This window comes from Phodopus roborovskii, unplaced genomic scaffold, assembly GCF_943737965.1.
Source record: "Phodopus roborovskii unplaced genomic scaffold, PHOROB, whole genome shotgun sequence".
Classification (NCBI taxonomy): domain Eukaryota; kingdom Metazoa; phylum Chordata; class Mammalia; order Rodentia; family Cricetidae; genus Phodopus; species Phodopus roborovskii.
Window position 1 is genome coordinate 21,621,634 of NW_026125052.1, and position 13,981 is coordinate 21,635,614.

At 39.2% G+C, this 13,981-nt stretch overlaps 1 protein-coding gene across 1 annotated transcript in view; it reads right to left on the reverse strand.

Annotated features, from left to right (window-relative positions):
• The window catches only part of Smurf2 (SMAD specific E3 ubiquitin protein ligase 2), a 101,804-nt gene that overhangs the window by 31,408 nt on the left and 56,415 nt on the right, over positions 1 to 13,981 (reverse strand). The window contains exons 5-9 of the mRNA XM_051179247.1: positions 10,712 to 10,777; positions 7,231 to 7,315; positions 4,672 to 4,755; positions 1,891 to 2,093; positions 990 to 1,074 (exon numbers count right to left, since the gene is read on the reverse strand). Of these exons, the coding sequence (XP_051035204.1) occupies positions 990 to 1,074; positions 1,891 to 2,093; positions 4,672 to 4,755; positions 7,231 to 7,315; positions 10,712 to 10,777 (523 nt within the window). The remainder of the gene's footprint in view (positions 1 to 989; positions 1,075 to 1,890; positions 2,094 to 4,671; positions 4,756 to 7,230; positions 7,316 to 10,711; positions 10,778 to 13,981) is intronic.

Genomic DNA, 13,981 nt, shown 5'->3' on the forward strand with positions numbered 1-13,981 from the left:
AAAAACAAATATACAATAGAAATCCCTCAATGCTGGGCATGCTGAGCCAAGCAAGTGTATGTGACACACAGCAATTCCATGAAGCCTGAGAAAATGTATTATTTCAGAAACTTGAGATGTTCAGCTGGAATCTTGAATTCCCAATGGTTTCCCAAACTTGCACATTCAATACCCAATCCCTAAATGGCTCAGAACTTATCACATAGTCTGCATTTTAGTAAATTCCTAGGGTTTAATGTAATACACATTTTAAATTCAAACAGAGAAATCACATTACTTGCCAACATAAACTATACTTCAATATTTGTTTGACAGAAAGTATTGTTTTACAAGTGTCAATGATATAAGAAATTTCTCTTTGGTATTTTCTTTCTCTACTATACATAAAACTGGTGCAAACAAAGATGCAAGCCATGAGTGATTTATGCTCTCCAATAAAGCAAACTGGAAACTTTACTGAAATCCTGATGCTGGAAATAATCACAGTGTATTTTTTTTTTTTTAACTACATTGTTTTGAATTTTGAAGTCTATAAACTTTACTAAGAAAAACCTGGTAAAGGCACTTAAGAAAAATGCTTTGAGACTTCCTGCTGCAACAAAGAAAAGCTCAAGTACTTTTAACTGCTGAGGACACTGTTACTGTATCATACACCGTAAGGATGCACAGGACTATAAAGAACAATACAGCTGAACACTATCAGGAAAAGCCAAACTTTTACATAATCTGATTTTAGAAATTAATTTATTTTAAAATCAAGAAATCCTGGGTGAAATAGATGTTCATAGTTGGTTTGAAGAGTACTTAAGGGCCAAGCAAAGTAATTTAATCTCAGCACTTGGGAGGCAGAAAAAGGTGGATCCTTCTGAGTTTGAGCCAGTGTGGCCCACATAGGGAGTTCAGGCCAGTCAGGGCTACATATTAAGACCCGGTCTGAAAAAAGTATCAAAACCAAAACAAAACCAAGAATACTTAAGATATGTTCTTACCTAGGCACTCGTGGATCATGCCACGTGCTCACACCAGTCTGAGTATGTAAGAAATATACCTGACCCTGCTGCGTTGTCCTCTGTTCTGTAAAATAAAAATAACGAACATGCTCAGTTTGTCATATTCAATCAAACACCAGTACACAGGATGATACTCTAATAGGATAAACATCTTGCAATTGCCAGTTTATTTTCTTACAAAGAAAAAAAGGCTTCACAAAACTATTTGTTTCAGACTGGCATGGTGGAGAACGCCTTTAATCCTAATACTTAGGAGGCAGAGGCAACTAAATCTCTGTGAGTCCAGTCTGGTCTACAGAGTGAGTTCTAAGCCTGCTACATAGTGAGACCCTATCTCAAAACAAAACAAATCATCTTTTCAATCTCTGGAAACAATTGTGTAAATGGTGATGAGTTGGTACAGCCAGTACCCCAAGAGAGCAGACAGCCCAGAGTAAGAGGTGAGCTACCTTAAGGAAGTTTCAACAGAGCTCTTTAAATTTCCAAAGATTTATAGGCTAATGATTTTTTAAAAAGATTTATTTTATGTGCATTAGTGTTTTGCCTGCACGTATGTCTGCATATATATTCAAGATAATCTCTGGCCAGGCAGTGGTGGTGCACACCTTTAAACCCAGCATTTGGGAGGCAAAGGCAGGTGGATCTGAAAACAAGGACAGCGTGGTCTACAGAGCAAGTTTCAGGACAGCCAGGGCTACATGAAGGAAGGGAGGGAGGGAGGTGAGGAGGGAAGGAAGGAGGGAGGAAGGGAGGGGGAAGGAAGGAAGGAATGAGAAGGAAGGAAGGAAGGAAGGAAGGAAGGAAGGAAGGAAGAAAGAAAGGAAGGAGTTGTCTGAGTTTCTTAAAGCATGCTGAAATGTTCCCTTTGCTGTTATCATACCATAGCCTTCTGGTAGATCTGGAGGTGTGTGCAAGTGTGTCCTGCTCATGTAATTTCTATGTCGCTGGGACCTGACTCTTCTTTCTGCTAGTCTGGGGTCTGAAGACTGTCCACACGTTGCACCATTTGTTCCAGTAATTGGAGTATTCTCATCCACAAAGCAGCTAAGAGGTCTGCCAGGACTAGAATATTCCGACGCTGGTCTATTGAAAAGTGACAAGGGATAAAAGGTTAATAATTAAGCCATCAAAACCAGTCTCTAGATAGCAATAATATAGTAAATCAGACAAGAAATGAGATAAATAAAGCAAATGATTTTAAGAATCATATTAAGAGCAAGCCTAAAGTTCTTACTGACCAAAGAGACTCAAGTACTGTTCCAACTAAGTTTTTGAAAACTCCACACATACTTACAGATGTGCTCCTGAGTCACTAAATGCAAGGACTTGGATACAGCTGGCCTCTAGACCAGATTTCTACCATTCTCCGTCCACATGGTTTTTGACAAGCAAGTGTTCCTCTTTTCCTTGAATTTGCCTGAGTCACCTGACCTTTAGTCCTTGGAAACAGTACCTCTTCCTAGGTATGGCTTTGTCATTCAAAACATGGACTGTGGTGATATTTTGTTTATGATCTAACAAATAAACCCTGCCTGAAGATCAGAGTGCAAAGTTAGCCACACTAGTTAGCCATAGAGGCCATGCAGTAGAAGTTCACACCTTTAATCCCAGCACTTGGGAAACAGGGACAGACAGATCTCTGTTAATTCAAGGCCACTCTGGGTCTACACGAAAGTTATCCAATCTAAGAGAAACAGAGCTCACACAAAGGTGATCTAAGCACTTGTGATCCCATGCCTTTAATCCAAGCACTAGAGAGGAGTATAAAAAAGCTGGAGGAGACAGGAGCTCAGTGCAGTCTGGGGTTGGATGGAAACAGATGCAGTCTGGAGATGCAGTCTGAGGACAGGATTGCCCCTTTGGTCTGAGCACTGTTAAAGGTGAGAACTCTTTAGTGGCTGGCTGCTTTGCTTCTCTTTAACTTTGCTTCAACTTTAACCCTAGTACCTGTGCTAGTATCTAGACATTTGTACAGCCCTGCCTTTGGAGTCTGACAACATACACCTTCAGCTGCTGTCACTGAGTACCACCTGTGCCTATTATGTTCTCTTTTAAAAGGGTCCTGCCCACTTCCCATCCCTCTCTCTGCCTGTCTGTGCCCCCCTCCCCCCCACTCCTGTCCCTGGAGGCTCATCTCTAGATCCTTTTCCCTAATAAAACCCCTCTGCTTGAACTCTGTCACATGTTGTTTCTTTCTTTCTTGCACCATTTTTTAAATTACAACAATCTGTCTCTGGATTTTCATTATTAATACCAATTAGAATTAGTGCTACTTCTGGCAACCAACTTTTCTCTTTTGAAAATAAGAACCTTGAATCTAATCTCCTTTGTTTAGCTTTTTGGATTAAAGGCTCAGAATCCCAAATGCTGAGATCACCTCTTTGTGAGAGTGGTTTCTCTTTTAGACTGGGTCGATTTCATGTAGGCTCAGAGTGGCTTAAATTAATAGAGATCTATCTGCCTCTTTTTACCGAGTGCTGGGATTAAAGGTATGTACCCCCCAATGCCTGGCCTCTATGGCTAACTAGTGTGGCTAGCTTTGCACTCTGAACTTCAGGCAAGCTTTATTTGTTAGATCATAAACAAAATATCACCAAAATCAAAAGTAGATACAGTTAGCTGGACAGTAGTAGTGTACATCTTTTTATCCCAGAACTCAGAAAGTAGAGGCAGGTGGATTTCTGTGGGCCAGCCTGGTCTACAGGGTGAGTTCCAGGACAGGCTCTAAAGCTACACAAAGAAAACCTGTCTCGAACCACCCCACCAAAAAAAGTAGACATAGCTAATGAAAACCATTTAATACTTTATTCTGCTCAGGAATCACTGTGGGAACCAATAAAACACTAGCAGAGATGACAATTCAACTTCATTCTTACTTGTAAAGGTAGTAAACCACTCACCTTATTCATTTTTAGCTGCTTTAACGTCACTCCTTTTCAGTTTCCAAGAACAACCTTGCATCCTGATATCTTTAGACAAGAAATGGCAGGGGCTCTATCTACCATCTGCCAAAATCTAGTTCAGGCTTTTCCTTTGCAAGACTCATCTCTTCACTAACTCTCAGGTACACACCTTCCATATGGGTTTTCTTGATCATATACCTTACTTAGTCATGATATAACAGCATCCCCCTATGATGATGATCCTGAATCATTTCATAACAGTATTCAGTAATACTCAAATGAAAACTATAAAATGACTGTTTAAACTACTCATTTGTTTAAGTATTTACAGAGCACCACTGAAGGCCATGGACCTGTGAATAGTCTTTGATAACCATTATTACCTTTAAAAAGTAATAGTAGCCAGGCATGGTGGCATATGCCTTTAATTCTGCCACACAGGAGGCAGAGGAGAGTGGATCTCTGACTTTGGAGACAGTCATGTCTACAGAGTGAGTTCCAGGACAGCCACGGCTATCTGGAGAGACCTTGTCTCAAAAACTAGAAGAAGTAATTGTAATTAAAATATAATGACTATAATTTAATTATAAAATAAAATTAAATATAAGTATTTTAAAAAGTAATAATAGCACCTGAGCTAAGACCTAATGGTTTATACTAGTATAAAGCAATGGGGAAATCAAATAAAGGTAACAGATAACAAAGAGGAATCCAGGAAGGGCTAGCACAGGCCATAGAAAAATGGTGTATGATTGTACCGTGTCGGGCGTTCCCACTGCGTAGTTCTTGTTATGTGGTTTAGATACTGGATTCTTCCAGAAGCAGTCCGCCTTTCTTCCCAACTGCAATAAAAACATTGAGAAATAAGGTATCTAGAACATCCATTCATAATGAGGCTGCTATTGTTTTATAGAACTCTGAGATTCTGAGGTATTTTACTGAGGTCATATTTTTATGTTAGCTAAACTGAAAATTTTTAAAAACTTTAATAACACTTAAATTGACAATAATTTTCCAAGAATTTTGCGGTAAATGCCTGAAATAACATATTGACCATAACATTTATCAGATTTTATAGCAATTAAGCAAATTAAGCAAATGATGGATTAGAATGAAATCAGTCTAAAAGTTTCTAAATCCCTTGTAATTTTTAAAAAATATAAAAGCTCTTAAAAGTATAAGCGTACTGAAACTCATTTTTTAAACTTTGTTTATTTTATATGCTATGTTTTTGTCTGTCGGTGTATCTCTGCTCCACATGGATACCTGGTCCCCTCAGAGGCCAGAAGAGGCTAACTTATTGCCTAGAACTGGCATGACAGATGGCTATAAGCCACATGTTGGTACTGGGAATTGAACCCCAGTCCTCTGGAAGAGCAGCCAGTGCTCTTAACTGTTGAGCCATCTTTCCAGCCCCACCTCGTTATACTAGTTTTTAAATTGATTTTAAGGTTTATTTTTATTTTTACTTATGTGTCTGTCTATATATCCATATGCATGTCGTGCCCAAGAAGACCAGAAGAGGGCATCAGATCACCTGGCGCTGCAGTTGCTGAGTTTTAAGGGGGTCTGACTTGGGTGTTGAAAGAATTGAATTCGTGTTCTTTACCACCAATCCATCTCTGTAGCACCAATTGATTATATTTTTAAGATTTATTTTTCATGTATATGTATGCATCTGTGTCTATGTATGTACATGTGTGTGCAAGGACCCAAAGAGGCAAGAAAGGATGTTGGATCCCCTGGAACTGGAGTTAAAGGTGGTAGTGAGCCACTTGGTGTGTATACTGAGAACTGAGCTAGAGTCCTCAGTAGAGGGCAAGCTCTTTTAACTAGTAAGCCAGCTCTCCAGCTCTAACTTGGTGTTTTTTTTGAGACAGGGTCTCATACAACTCATGCTACGTTGGAACTCACTATGTACTCTAAACTGGCCTTAAATTCGTGATCCTCCTGCCTCCCAATCACTGAGATTAATGGGAATGGGTCATTGTGCCTAGCACAATTGTAGGCATTTTTAACAGTTTAAACAAAATATGCAAATACCAGAACTTTTATATAATATGTATGTCAAAATAAGAAAGGTTAGTACAAGATAGCTGAGTGGATAAAGGTCTTTGATTTGTATTTGATTCCCAAGACCCATACAGAAGGAAGAGGGAACCAACTTCCAGAAGTTGTCTGCCGGTCTCCACATGCACACTATGGCTCACATATACTCACAAGTTTAAATAAATATAATTTTAAATAAATACTTTGAGCTATTTAGCTACATCTACTATAAGTGGGTACAACTTATTACAAGTTAGACGTTATTGAAGTTAACTAAAAATACTTTGTATAAAAAAATCAGTAAAATATCAGAATTAGAATAAAAAGGTGGAGAATATGAAAACGTTCATGGTCCTGGGAATTAAGACTCAGGCACAAGATCCAGCTTCCCTACTTATTAAATGACCTTTGGCAAATAACTTATATTGTTCTGCATTTTCTTTGTTGTAAAATGAGAATAACAATAGTAGTAACAACATAAAAATACAGCTAATAATATTAAGTACTTTTGTGTGCGTGCGGGCGTGCGCATGGGGGGGGGTCGCCAGGACAGGGTCTCACTATGTAGCTCTCTCTGTTCTGGAACTCTGAACACCAGGTTGGCCTCGAACTCATAGAGATCCACTTGCCTCTACCTTCTAAGTGCTGGGATTAAAGGCCTGTGCCACTGTACCTGGCTTGTTAAGCACTGGTGATGTGCAAGATATTGAACTGCTTTATGTGAATGAGTTCATTTAATCCTTGGACCAATTATGGCACATGGCCTCTTATCAATCATCTTGTTAAATATATATATAGTAAACCTCACAGAAACTAAATAAAGTAAGGTGATGGTATCAGAAGAATGAGGACTAGAATCTAGTTGATCAAATTCCATAAATATGCACTGTTTTTACTGCCATGAGAATTAAATGACATCATGTACATGAACTGCTTGGTACAGTTATTGGCAAATACACTTCACAATATTACAATTACTATTACCCAATTCTCTTTTCCTTACCTCTAAAAGTAAAGCAATATTCAAATTCATAGGAGAATAATATTTGGCAAGAACTTTCCTGTTTAATTTTCAAAACTTTTTAAAAATGATATTTAACACAATTTGTGGCAAGTCCTTCTAATTTTTCAAGCAGAAGAAAAATCTATATACTGGAACTGACCACAGAAATTCCTAAAGTACATCATGACCACCAACTCCCTGCCTACTAGCTTGAGGGCAGCACCCCCCCGGCATTTCTCTAATGATTTTGATAATGTTCACTTACCCATCTGGTAAATCATTATCAAACAAACGACTACAATCCACAACTTGTCCTCCGGTGCCTATTCGATCTCTGGACTGAAGACTTACTATTAAAAAACAAAAACATTATTAAGTCTATGACAGCGCTTTCTAATTCTGTCAAGCTAAATATCCATCTTAAACCAAGTGTGGTAGTGCTCATCTGTAATCCCAGCACTCAGAAGGACCAGGCAGGATTGCTGGAAGTCTAACGTTGGCCTGGGCACACAGCAAATTTAAGGCCAGTCTGTACATATTGAGGAGCTCTTGTCTCAGAAAATAAAAGTAACAAAATGTAGATTATTTTAATAATTTAGAATGACTGCACTGAAGACATAGTTCAGTGACAGTGCTCTTGCTTAGCATGCATGAGGCTCTGTGTTCAATTCCCAGCACTGTAAAAACCAAAGCAACAGAGTTTAGAATAAATTTCAAATTTTAACTTTTTAGAAGTGATATTAAAAAATCAATGTTTTCACCAGGCAGTGGTAGCACACACCTTTAATCCCAGGTACTTGGGAGGCAGAGGCAGGTGAATCCCTGTGACTTCAAGGGCAGCCTGGTCTACAAAGTGAGTTATAGGACAATTAGCTACAGCAGTTACACAGACCTGTCTTGAAAAACCACACAAACAAGAATCAATGTTTTTTATACTCTGTTGTGGTTTGGGGGGAGAGTCTAGTGCCTTTTTCAAAGTCAGAACAGGCAATGTAAGGCCACACACTGTATTTGAGTGATAGGACATTAAGTCTAAAAGCACAATAAGTCTAAAGATTCCCATTAATTTGGGTTGAATTCTTGAAACTCTGAACAGTTATAAAAAATACACTGGATCCTGGCAATGGGGCAAACCTTGGGTCACACAAGTTTTAACAGCATGTCAGTATGAAATGTAATATAAAACCCTGTCTAGAAAAACCAAATAATAAAAACAATGATGATGATCACTAAGTTGGTTAGTTTTAAACAGAGAGAAAAAAAGTCAAATTTCCAGATGGTTCGTTATTTATTTATTTTGGTGTTTTGAGAAAGAGTTTCTCTGAGTATCCCTGGCTGGCCTAGAACTCTGAGATTCACCTGTCTCAGCCTCTGCCTCTGCCTCTTGAGTGCTGGGATTAAAGACATGCAACACCACCAGGCAGGAATGTTGTTTTCAAAAAAAGTTTCATGTGGCTCAGGCTGGCTTCAAACTCACTATGTAGCTGAAGAGGACACTGAACCCCTGACCCTCCTGCCTTTACCTCCCCAGGGCCAGGTCACATGCATGTACCACTGTGTTTGGGTTGGTTGGACATTTTATTATTTATTTTGTTTGATTAATGAGGGTTTTTATGATATATTATTTTATTATTTCATGATTATGTGTGTGGACCTGGGTGTGTATATATGTATACCAAGTACATGCAGGTGCCTACAGAGGCCAGAAGATAGTATCAAATTCTCTAGAACTAGAGTTACAAGTGGTTGTAAGCCACCTGATGTGGGTAGTGAGAACCAAACTTGGGTCTCCTCTGAAAGAGCAGCAAGTGCGCTTAACTGCTAAGTCATCTCTCCAGCGCCAGAAGACAAACTCTTGCTACATAGCCCAGACTCTCAAACTTGAGATCCTCCTCCATCTTCTTCCTGAATGCTGCAGTAACAGTGTGTACCACCATATCCAACTAAAAAAGTGAGCTTTCTGGTGTATTTTTCAAAAGGATATTATTATCTAGGAGGTATGGGAGCTCATGCCTACAATCCTAGCACTCAGGAGGCTATGGTAGCTGAATCACTATGAGTGCAAGATCAACCTGGGTTACAGAATAAAACCTTGCTTCAAGTAAACTATATAAAAGGTATCATATACATAAAATTATATACATGTTAGTATATGTATATGTGCTTATATAAGTCCATGAACTGGACTATGTTTTAGAATGAAAACCAATTTCATACAAGGTCTTTACGTTAAACATGCACACATAAAGTAAAACATTTGTCCTAAATAAGTCCATTTTTAGTATGTGGCAAAGTCAAGTCTACTATGTGGAGATAGGTAGTATGAAATAGTCTCAGTTTAAAAACAGAAGTTAGCAGTAATCTTGTTTTATAGATACTTCCAGGGATAACTGGCAAAGGATTTTTTATGTAGCTACTCTGACAGTTTTCCATCTATAGATTCAGTCACTGTCTTAGTGTATCTTTAGGAACTAAAACTTTTCTTTCTGATAGATTCATAATAAAATTGTTTTAGTCTAAGTCCTGCTCTACCTCAAGTGGGGAAACAGCAATTGATTTCTCTAATTTAAGATGCTCCAAAGCTGCCTGCCTTAGAGTCCTAGCACATTGTACAACTTAATAATTTAAGATTGAGCCATTCCCTGGGGGAATGGAAGACAGTCTACTAGACCATTTCCAGCAAAGCATCTTGTGAGTAATAATTTGTCCATTTTCCCTAATTAATGGTACTCTATCAGTGCCATTTCATTGCCACTGTTTTCCAGTCAGCACAGATGTCTATGCATCAAACACTCAACAAAGTACTAAGGAATTACTTTTAACCGAGTATTGCCTTCTTACTAAAAACTTAGCTTCTGAATTGTTTTCACAAAATTAGTAACACAAAGTCTATCTCAGTACTTACTTTACTTTTAAGAGAATTCCTTCCTAAAGGATCAATTGGTTTTTGTTTTTTTGTTTTTTTTTTTTCCAATAACAAGTGCTCCATTTTTCCCCTTTTTTCATTACATTTTTTTGTGTTATATCTGTATTTAAGTGTGGTCTACATGTATGCTGGAATGGGAGAGTGGGGGTGGTGCACATAGAAACCAAAGGAGGGTATTGTGTGTCTTCTATCACTCTTCACATTGCCCCTTTTGGACAGGGTCTCTTTCTGAACCCGATGCTCAAGTTTTACAGGTAGGCAGGCTGGAAGCCAGCGAGCTCCAGAAACCCTCCTGTCTCTGGTTTCAGCACTAGAGTTACAAGCATGTGTGGTGCCATGCTGGCATTACATGGGTACTTGAATCTGAACTCTGGTCCTCATGCTTGCACAGCAAGAGCTTTTAACCCCTGAGCTATCTCTTTACCCCTGTATTTTACACACACACACACACACACACACACAAATTTTTTTTTAAGTTAGGCTGATACTGGACCACTGTAGCATCTTACATAATTCATATCTATTTCATACCAACACAAGGTATTTAGAGGTATTTAGAGGGCTGGGGATGGGGGTCAGTTGGTAGATAACTTGCCTAGCATATATAAAGCCCTGGAATTGAGGCATAGCAATCACCTCACAAAACCTGCACTCAGGAGACAAAGGCAAGAGGATCAAAAGTTTAAGATCAGCTTTGGCTAGACAGCAAGTTTGAGGACAGCCTAGGCTACATGAGAAAAGAAAAAGAAAAAAAAAAAAAAATTAGACCTATGGTGGTTTAAATGGGGATAAAACTCAGAATTTTAAATCCCACACTTACCTACAATCTGTCCTCGAACTGTATCATTGTCATTTGGCCCCAGTTTGCATAGATCCAACCTCTGATCTATTCAAATAAAAAGTTAACTGGTTTCATAAATTCTAACATATATAATCTACAAGTGATACTTAATTTTCACAAACCATTGAAAATCAGACCTATATTTTTAAAATAAGCATTTTAACTATAAAATGAATGTTTAAAATTCTAACTGCATATATAGTTAATTTAAACATCACCGCAAGTTTTGACAAATCTAGATCTCAAACACCATGAAGCACTGCACACGGGTGACAAGCAGCTCTCTGCAACGCTTGCAGATCACTTCAGCCTGAGCCTTGGCTTACCTCTCAATAGTTGTTGGTCCTTTGCAATTTATAGCTTAGTCTTGGCTTTCTCATATATAACAGAAGCTACCAAATCATTTTTCAAGAATTAAATCAGATTATTATATAAAACTCTTAGTAAGACCTGGCATGTAAGTACCCAATAATGTTACCTGTTACTATTTTTAATATAACTCTTTTCCAAAAGATACACAAAGCAAGTATAAGAAGCCAAGGAGAAGGAAAAAAAATTGGTTTTTGTGTGTGTGCTTTTTTATTTGATTTAGAATCAATCTATTTTACATATCAATCCCATGCTCCCACTGACTCCCCCATCCTACTTCCCATCCATGCCCCAGAAAGGGTGAGGTCTTCCATGAGGGATCATCAAAGTCTGTTATATCATTTGGGGGAGGGCCTAGGCTCCTCTGTGTATCTAGGCTGAGAGTATTCCTCCATGGGGAATGGGCTCCCAAAGTCCATTTGTGCACTAGAGATGAATACTGGTTCCACTGTCAGAGGCACCGTAGACTGCCCAGGCCTCCTAAGTGCTACTCACATTCAGAGGGTTTGGTTCAGTCCAATGCTGGCTCCCCAGCTTTACAACTGGGGTCCATATGCCCTCACTTGTTCAGGTCAGCTATTTCTGTGGGTTCCTCTAGCCTGGTCTTGGCCTCTTTGCTCATACCTCCTCCCACTCTGCAACTGGATTCCAGGAGTTTGGCTCAGTGCTTATCTGTGGGTACCTGCTTCTGCTTCCATCAGATACTGGATGAAGGCTCTAGGATGGCATATAAGGTAGTCATCAATCTCATCATAGGGGATGGGCATTTAAGGTAGCCTCTCCACTTTTGCTTAGATTCTTAGTTGGGGTCATCCTTGTGGATCTTTGGACATTTCCCTAGTGCCAGATTTCTCTTCAAACCTATAATGGCTCCCTCTATTAAGGTATCTCTTTTCTTGCTCTCCTCTATTCTTCCCGACTCAGTCTTCCTTATCCCTCATGTTCTCCTCCTCCACCCTCCCCATGCTCCCCATTTGCTCAGGAGATCTTGTCCCTTTCCCCTTCTTCAGGGGACCATGTATGTATCTCTTAGGGTCCTCCTTGTTTCCTAGCTTCTTTGGTGGTGTGGATGATAGGCTGGTAGTCCTTTTGCTCTATGTACCCATATGTGAGTGAGTACATACCATGCTTGTCTTTCTATGACTGGGTTAGCCCCCTCAAGATGGTTTCTTCCAGTTCCATCTATTTGCCTGAAAATTTCAAGATTTCATTGTTTTTGGGTTTTTTTTTTTGTTTTTTTTTTGGTTTTTTTTTTTTTGTTTGTTTGTTTGTTTTGTTTTTTCACTGAGTAATACTCCATTGTATATATGTACCATATCCTCTCCATCCATTCTTCAGTTGAGGGGCATCTGGGTTGCTTCCAGGTCCTGGCTATTACAAACAACGCTGCTATGAACATGGTTGAACAGATGTCCTTATTGTATGGATGTACATCCTTTGGGTATATGCCTAAGAGTGGAACTGCTGGATCTTGAGGTAGACTGATTCCCATTTTTCTGAGCATCTGCCATACTGATTTCCAAAGTGGCTGTACAAGTTTGCACTCCCATCAGCAATGGAGTAGTGTTCACCTTTTTCTCCATATCCTGTCCAGCATAAACTGTCATTGGTGTTTTTGATTTAACCATTCTGGCAGGTACAAGATGGTATCTCAGAGTTGTTTTGATTTGCATTTCCCTGATAGCTAAGGATGTTGAGCAATTTCTTAAGTGTCTTTCCTCTATTGAGAATTCTCTATTTAGTTCTGTACCCAATTTTTAATTGGATTATTTGGTGTTTTGGTGACTAGCTTCTTGAGTTCTTTGTATATATTGGAGATCAGCCCTCTGTCAGATGTAGGTTTGGTGAATATCTTATCCCATTCTGTGGGCTGTCATTTTGTCTTGTCAACTGTGTCCTTTGCCTTCCAGAAGCTTCTCAGGTTCAGGAGGTTCTATTTATTAATTGTCGATTTCAGTGTCTGTGCTACTGGTGTTATGTTCATGAAGTAATCTCCTAAACCAATTCATTCAAGGGTACCTCCCACTTTCTCTTCGAAGAGGTTCAGTGTGGCTGGATTTATGTTGAGGTCTTTGATCCATTTGGACTTAAGTTTTGTGCGCGGCCATAGATAAGATCTATCTGAATGTCTACATATCAGCATCCAGTTATGCCAGCACCATTTGTTGGAGATGCTTTCTTTTTCCCATTGTATAAGTTTAGCTTCTTTGTCAAAACGCAAGTGTTCTTAGGTATGTGGATTGCCTGTTTTGAGGGGGAAGCTCCACCCTGCCTCTCTCCTCCTGTTCCAGACTCTGCCCCTGAGAAAGCCTGCCAAGGGTCAGCTCTTCCTCCTGAGGTGCTCAAGACCAGGCCTATAGGCTAGTTCTCCCTTGTGGTTTCTCCTCTTTCCCTGGGACCACCCAGGAATGACTTGCTCAAATTAAACCTAGACTTTTAGTTCTTAATTTGGCTTGGTTTGATTGGCTGCATCAGCAGAGACTTAATATTGAGGTACAGAAACTAAACAGTAAGCTCTAGGCTTTAAGTAATCACTCAGGTGTCTCACCTGTAAATACAACACTGGCCTGCCCCACAGTTATAAGGCATAATGTCCCCATAGTACGTTAGCCTGGTTCATAAATTTTAAGTCTTCCTGCTTAATTGGACAGTGTAACAGTTTGCATCTACATATAGAACTTTGTCAAGCCAGCATCTTTCTCCTATTGCTCATTACCCTGTCAACCCAGGAGATAAGATTTCCTCCGCCACTTAATAGCTTGAGTTTCTCTGACTCAGAACCCGCAACTTAGTCATCGCCCTCTTCTATAACAGGTCAATATTTATACCTATCATTGTAACATTATCATTAAGACAAGTCATCTCTTAATACATCTAGCA